The 7,626-nt window shown below is 46.8% G+C and overlaps 1 protein-coding gene across 1 annotated transcript; it reads left to right on the top strand.

The window, feature by feature from the left end:
• Positions 1-3,626: 3,626 nt before the first annotated feature.
• Positions 3,627-4,222, top strand: LOC112895405. The gene has a single exon (XM_025963353.1). The coding sequence runs from the start codon at positions 3,735-3,737 to the stop codon at positions 3,852-3,854; it is 120 nt and encodes a 39-aa protein (XP_025819138.1). The 5' UTR covers positions 3,627-3,734; the 3' UTR covers positions 3,855-4,222.
• The last annotated feature ends 3,404 nt before the right edge of the window (positions 4,223-7,626 follow it).

The following is a 7,626-nucleotide window of genomic DNA, read 5'->3' as shown; positions in this document are numbered from 1 at the left end:
TCAGTGTGTGCGTGGGTGAGACCGGTCAGGTTGTCGATCCATCAGGCGCACCCGGTGGCCATCTTGGGTTGTCGGGCACGCTGCAGTCCCCTCAGGGATCAAAATTGACATTGCCAATAAACTGATGCCTGAAGGTCAAGGATGGGTTATTGTAAGATGAGATGAGCCAGGCTCACATAATCAGATGGACACTGCCACACTGGACTCTAGTTTTTCACCTTGTTGTCGGATGGTCCAAGTACATGCAATGTGGGTTGCCAGTCTTGCCACGATGCATGTGGGTGTACTATATGTTTTAATCTTCTAACTACCATCTCGACCTGTGCCTGACCCTTCCTATATAACCTTATAGCATTGTGCCCATTGAGGGTCAGCCACACCAGGAGCAAAATCACACAGTGGTTTTGTTCTCAGCCACACAAGCACTGCATACACCTTGTGAGTTCTGTCCAAGGTGTGACCACTCAGGCTGTAAGGATGAAGCTTGGGAGCCAAAGGATAGGAGGACTGACCCTTCCTATATAACCTTATGACATGGCAATCAACTGAAAAATAACAGAGCCACTGGTTAAACTGCCGATGCAAAAGAAGGCGTCGATGCGAGCGTGTCGTGGTTACTCAGTACGCATGTTTTGCTTCCAGAAGGGTTTCCAAACAAAATCTTCAGCACCTGTTGGCAATTGTTTCGGTGCAATGACGTTAGTTGAGAATGGCAGTTGGAGTTCAACGGCTAGTAGGCAGACTGAGTGTGACCGATTAAACCAACGGTGGTGACCGGTTTAACCGACACTTTATGCTTTTCAGGGAAAAAGCATGTAACAGCTAGGAGTGGATCTCTAGTCTATATAAGGCCTCATCCCGGATCATTTGAGGTGCTGGAGTTTGTGAGAAGCCTTTTGCACTCAGAAGAAGTTCTCCAAGCTATTGAAGAGCATATTGATCACATCCTTAGGTCTAGTACAAGCTGAGTGCTAGGCTAGCTCTAGTTACAGTGAGAGTGCAAGGTGTAGTTGCCTTGTATGCTGGTTTTTGAGTGAACCAAAGCTTGTTTCTTGGTGTGCCGGCCTCTTGGAGTCTTGGTGGCTTGCCGGTAAGTCATCGACCTTCTGACTTGGTATGGAGCGGCGACGACGGATTTGTGAGGGGGACCTGGAGACCCCCTTCCTTCATGGAGAAGCTCCTTAGTTGAGATAGCATCGAGGTGACCGTGGACTTGGCAAAAGCTTTGGTGGCTAGTCAAGAAGAGTCCCGGAAGATTCGGTGATCAAGGAGCAATACTCTTAGTGAGTGTTTCAACGACGTGGACTAGGGGTGGCCTTATGCCTACCGATACCACGGGATAAATTTTCGTGTCGAGAGTTTGCTTCCCTCATTTCCTTCCTTTAAGCTTCCGCATTTTTTATTGCAATTTTGTATGTTTTTGCATTCTTAGTGTAGTATCTTGCTAGGATTGGCTATAGATTGTAAAACTCTTTGGGATGAGATTTTCACACTAGTTGAACCCTAGTTGCATAGATAATATGTTTTAGCTTATATTTTGCGTTAACTAGTTTGAGCCATAGATTAAACTTTTAGAATTGCTTAATTCACCCATCTCCCTCTTAAACTAGAAGCACCTATTACTTTCAGAGTTGTCGGGCACGCCGCAATTTCCTTATAGATCAAGATTGACTTTACTACTAACCTGATGCCTGAAGGGCCAAAGTTGAGCCCGGAGAAGATTATTGTAAGATGAGGGACAGGCTCACATGACGGGGTGGACAGTGGGATACTTGTTTTTCACTCCCTTGTCTGATGGTCCAGTGTGGGTTGCCAGTCCTGCCACGATGCAGGTGGATGGGTGCATATTTTAGTCTCCTCTTGTTAATCATGTCCATTGCCATCTGCCTGTGACCCTTCTGATATAAACTCCTGGCATAGTGCAAACTGACCCAGCCGCACAAAGTGCAAGTGCCAAGATCATTGAGCTGTTGTTGTGTTTCCAGGCAGCCACACCAACATCAAGGAGTGTGAGCATTTGTCAGGATGAAGCTTGGGAGCCAAAGGAGAGCCGGTTTCAGCAAGGCCATCAAGGAGCACAGATCAAGGCTTTATATCATCTCGAGATGCGTCGTTATGCTGATCCGGTGGCATGATTGAAGAAGAACAGTTTTGGCTCTTGATTTCTTTGTTTTTCCAGCTCTCCTGTTTTTTTTCCTTTCCGGCTACCAGAATGGTAGGGATAATGTATATAAAGACAGATACAGATCTTGCAGCAGCTGCAGCATATGAATGAATCTTCAGTTTTGTCCCTCTTACTGTTTGTCTCTTGGGAATTGCTTTGGTGCAAGAATGAAAAGTTTCCCAATGGCATTTTTCTGGGATTTGACGTGATCACTGGCACAAGACATATTAGGTCTGATGATCAACTAAGCCAGACATAAATGGAGAAGCAGATTCAAAATGTTGCTTCATGGATGTCTAATCGATAGAGGAAGCATTTTCATATTGTTTTCTCTGCTATCCGCACATTGCTGCAAGCCAACAATGTTTCTTCTCTAATAATATGTTCAGCTGACGATATAAGAAAGCAAACTGTCTTTTCATGCGCCATCGCATGGCATCACCAGACAATTCAGCACTTCATCCTTCCAATGTACTCATGTCTTTATATCGAAATTCAGGGACAGGCTTGACAGCTTCAATCTTGACCATTTGATCACGCAACAATTAGTTGAACGGCCATTTTCCAATTTAACAGCAGATACCTGTAAGCTGAATAATGTTCAGAACACAGGCATGCACCATCATACCCAGTCGCAGAACCAGGACTGACTGTTGGTCAAGGCTGATGCTCTGAGCACCGACAATTGCACACATCGTGTTTATGGCAAAACTGAATGGATGTCGTAATTATTATAATGCTCTTCCTTGTCAATTCAACGTTATTCCAGTTACGAACAAGCTGAAAGCTGACAGGATGACTCACTCGTGCAGCCATCATCAGTACAACCCAAATTTTCTATCCCTTTTAATTTGTACGAACAAATAAGGTACAGCTGCACACGGAGCCTCCTTCCATGTAGTACGCCAAGGAACAGCTGTGCTCCAAGAGGAGACTCACTTTGTACAGCAGCAAGCTAAGCTAAGACAAGCAGTCACCAGGGGATGAGCTGGTGCCCGTCGCCGTTCAGATCTCGCCGCCGGTGGTCCCCGTCCTGCGCGCACGCCGCACGCACGGCACCGCAGGGCGCACGCACGGATTTCTGAGCTGTATTTTTGTTGAAAAACACTTCCTGAGCTGTATCTATCTCAGGTCCCAAATCAAGGATGAAAGGCCAAGACATTAATCAAAGCGAGCAGGCCAGAGCGATGCCGGCAAGCGGTCTCGTACATGATCGTGGCCATGGGGCACAGGACGAGCAAAGCGAGGCCACAAGGATCCAAGGAGCCAAGTGGTTCTCGAGGCCGCTGTCCCCGGCTGGAGCTGCACCAAGTCGTGGGTGGCCAGTATTATAGACTAGCGAGAGCTAGCTGCAGCAGCCGTGCGTGCGCAGGCACGGTAGTCTCTGGCCTCTGAAACGCATCTCGTCTCCGCCTATATAAAGCCGGCTACCTCCTGAGCTCAGTTCATCCATAGCAACCAAAGGAAAAGAGAAATAATATAAACTCCACTTGCGGGCAGCAGTGTGCTCAATCAAGGGATCAAGGAGGAGCCAATAGATCGAGTTTGCTTGCTCTAACAAAAAGCAAGGATGAAGCTTGTTGGGAGCAGCAAGAGGAGAGGAGGGCTGGGCAGGGCTCTCAAGGAGCACAAGGCGAGGCTCTACATCATCCGCCGATGCGTCGTCATGCTGCTCCGCTGGGATGACTAGCTTACAACCACAGCTATTCGCGTCTGGCATCGCATGGCATGCACTGATGTTTGCCTTCTGACCGTACTTTTCGGTTCTTGATCATATACCTGCCGGATTTTCCCCATCATGGATCGGTGATGGGTGCTGCCCCGGTCCCTTTTTGTGATAGATCTCCTGATCTATTATTATGTGTGTAATCTATAGATGTTGAGGTAGACCTTAGGAGGTAGTAGAGCTGTAGAGGTGATTAGTAAACTGGAATCATGTCCGAACTCCGAAGGACATGTTTTGCCTTGTATGTTCTGTGCAATCGCAAGGAAAAAAAATATGTGATTCAAGTGCAGAAAAGGGGAAATCCGATGAATTTCAGATCATCCAGTTCTTGTGTGTTATCAGAATCTCTTGTAGTGCATTTGCCACCTTGCAAACCGTACCCGGCTTGAGCTTCTGATGCGAGGACCTGTACAGTGGCCCAAACTATACTGCCGTGTACTAGTAGTATACGCTAGTGTAGGATTGCAACATAGGAGTAGTAATTCTCGTTGATGGGCTCAGAATACAATGTATACCACATGATATATAGAGAGAGCTCCAATGAAGCCGTTGATGCGCTGACTCGATTGTCTTGCTTACATTGTCTTGCTTACAGGGTTTTGGTTTGGAGGGATTTATTATAAGTCCCGCCAATAAACCACTAATAAGGCTCTTTTTATTTATACATGAAGACTTCTAGGTGAGGCTTATACTCATAAGCCCCATAAGCCCATAAGTCCCTCCAAGGGATGCTTGTAAGACTTATTTTCTGTGAGCTCTACCAAAATATCCTCTCTTTCTTCCCACTACCCTTGTCTCCCTCACCTATATGGGCATTAATAAGGGATAGAAAGGTCATTACCAACTATAGGAGTTTTTTATAAGCCGCTACAACCAAACACCACTTCTCTATCCAGTTATTGTCCTCCGATTTAGTTGGTTTCAACAAAATAATAAAGTAGCGTTGGGCTCACATTTTGTAAGACGGCGACATAAGATAACTCATGAGGAATTGTACTATGTTCAAATTTCAAAACAACGATGAAGTGTTCGCCATCTCTGCCAAGGCGCTGAATCTAGCCTATTACGAATTTCATGCTTGAAGAAGAAGAACTCCATATAGCAGCTCCATCCTCCAACATATAGCAGTTCTTCCAGCCTGATCCAATATAGCTTGCGTTGGACCGACGAGCATGCTGAGGCCTAGACTTTTTTTTTAATGAACTGAGGCATAGACTTGGCGTCTTGGCCCACTTGGCACCAGCATCCCCTCCAGCTTTTCCCGTCCAGAGGTTTGCCTCTTTCCTTAATAGAATACGTAGTTACTGCACTCTCATCAGTTGACACCACCGCAACATTGAGCATTGACATCCCTATTTTTTCTAGAAACAGCTTGACCCCAAGCCTGTGCACCTGAGAATAGTATGCGAATCACCTCCTCATCCTCCCATGTAGACACACCCCAGATGACCAAGACAACTACTGAATTAGAACTTGACACTTGAGAGATAGTTCGATCTCCCTTGTTCTAGCGCTCCCTTGTTCTAGCGCTTTGAGGGAACTTGCAATGCATCGGTTGCAACAGGTAAAGTATCACTCACCTGATTTCTTGAATAGTGAAAAGTGGAATATTAGGTCAATGGAAGTAAAAGCTGGTAGCCGCAAAAATATGCTACGTCTCCGATCTTCTCAGTAACAGGATATGAACCAACGTACTTGAAAGGTAACTTGTGGTTTGCCCTCTTCTGCAGTGATGACTGCACACAAGGTTGGATCTTCAAAAAAACTAGCTCTCCCACGGCAAAAGATCTCACAAAGCGTTGTTTATCAGCCTGGTATTTTTCCGTTACTTAATTCTAAGGAGCTGTTGTTGATGAAGTAATTGTACCATCAACTTCCTTTCAGTCAGCCATTCTTGCATATCATACCACACAGGAATCCACTACATCAATACTAAAATATCTAAACTGTTGACCATATAAAATTTCGAAAGGGGTCTTATCCAAGCTGATGTGTAACGCCCTAAATTTCAAACTAGAAGTTTAAAATAAACATGGTTAGGTGTTATTTAGAATTCATAAGGTTTAATTCAAATTCTTTTGGATTTAGAACGTTTATCGTGAATTAAAAGTATTTATTCATCTATAAAATAAAATATAAGGGAACATAGGATATGTGCATTGCATGCACTTTGCATTGTTCATTGGTTGTGGTTCATTTGGATTTAAATTTTGAGTTCAAATTCAAAAGAACATTTGAATTGTATTTTATCTCCCTCTCTTTTCCCTCTTGGGCCGGCCCCAAATCCCTTTCCCCTTTTCCTCCTTTCTTTTCTTCCCCCACGGCCCGGCCCGAGCGGCTTTCTCCCCTCTCCTTTTTCTCCCACGCGCGCGGCCCATTGGCTTCCCCCGGCCCACCTCCGCGCACAGCCTCCCTCTCCCCGCTTCTTTCTCTTCTCTCGCTGGCAGGTGGGACCCACCTGCCAGGGCCATCCCCGACCTCGAGCCAGACTCGGGCTCGAGGCCGAGCCCGACCCCGGTGCGGCGGCGAGGCCCGCACGCCTAGGGCCGCCGCCGCCCCTATTTAAGGCACGGACCCGAGCCCTGGTAGCCCAACCCGCAGCCGCCGCCTTCGCAAGCCCTAAACCCTAGCACCCGAGCGCCCGTTCCGCCGCCGCCATTGCCGACCTCGGGAGCTTGCTGCGCCGCCATTTTGTTGCTCCACGCCGACGAACAAGTGCTCCAGAAGCTTCACGGGGTGGTGAGGACGCTCGGCCGCCGTTCTTTTCCCTCTCTTCCGCTTCCCCCGTGCCCGCACGACGCTCACCGAAGGGTCCTCGCCGCCGGCAGCCGGCCGCTGCCCTCGGCCGCCATCTCACCCTCTTAACCCCCCAATTGGGTTCTCCAACATGCGGGCTAGCTTCCGGTCCAGATCCGAGCCAAAGCCGTGGCCGAGAACACGTTATCGTGTTTCTACGGCGAAGCCCCGCCGCGCTCCGCCGTCTGAGTCGCCGCCGACGTTTTTCCGCAGCCGCTCCGCGCCGTCGCTCGCATCCTCGCCCTTAGATCCAGATCCAACGGTTCGGATCCGTTTCAACCCGAGTCAAACGGATCTAATACCGGTCAACCCATGGCCTTCTTGTAGTTTAGCCCTTAAGTTTTCTGGAAATTAACCCGCAGTCCATGTTAGTTCAAAAGTATTCCTGAATAGATCATTTTTCTTCGGTTTAGGCCCCTATCTTTTCCTAAAATAGAACCTGCCATCCTTAACCCTTCTGTTTTTCAATCTAGCCCCTAGGTCTAAGGTTTAATCATGATCTAGCCCTCGATTTCTTCTGTTAGGGCCCTTCTAGTTTTAAATCTTTCATAAATAAGCCCCTGGAATCATGTTTTAACCCTAATTTCTCCGTTTTAACTCCGTTTTCATCGATTCTTGTGCTCACGCGATCCTTATGACATGTGCAGTAGCTTTATTATATTATTTTATTCTATTTATATTGATTGGTGTACTGTTTCTTATTATTTGCACTTGTTTGCTTATATGTATGTGTGTGCTACGATAGACGATACGCAATTCGAGGGTCCGCAAGAGCTGAACTTTGAAGAAGTTCCTGAGCAGCAGCAGTTTGCTAACGAAGGCAAGTGATCCTTGATCATGCTTTAGTCCCATTAATATTACAAATACACCTTTATTTTATATGCATGCATGTGTCTAGAATATGATGGATCCCAAGTTAAGGATATGCCTAGTTTCAATT

This window comes from Panicum hallii, chromosome 5 (assembly GCF_002211085.1).
Source record: "Panicum hallii strain FIL2 chromosome 5, PHallii_v3.1, whole genome shotgun sequence".
NCBI classification, from domain to species: domain Eukaryota; kingdom Viridiplantae; phylum Streptophyta; class Magnoliopsida; order Poales; family Poaceae; genus Panicum; species Panicum hallii.
The sequence above is the reverse complement of the archived record's forward strand: the minus strand, read 5'-3'. Positions and strand labels throughout refer to the sequence as shown.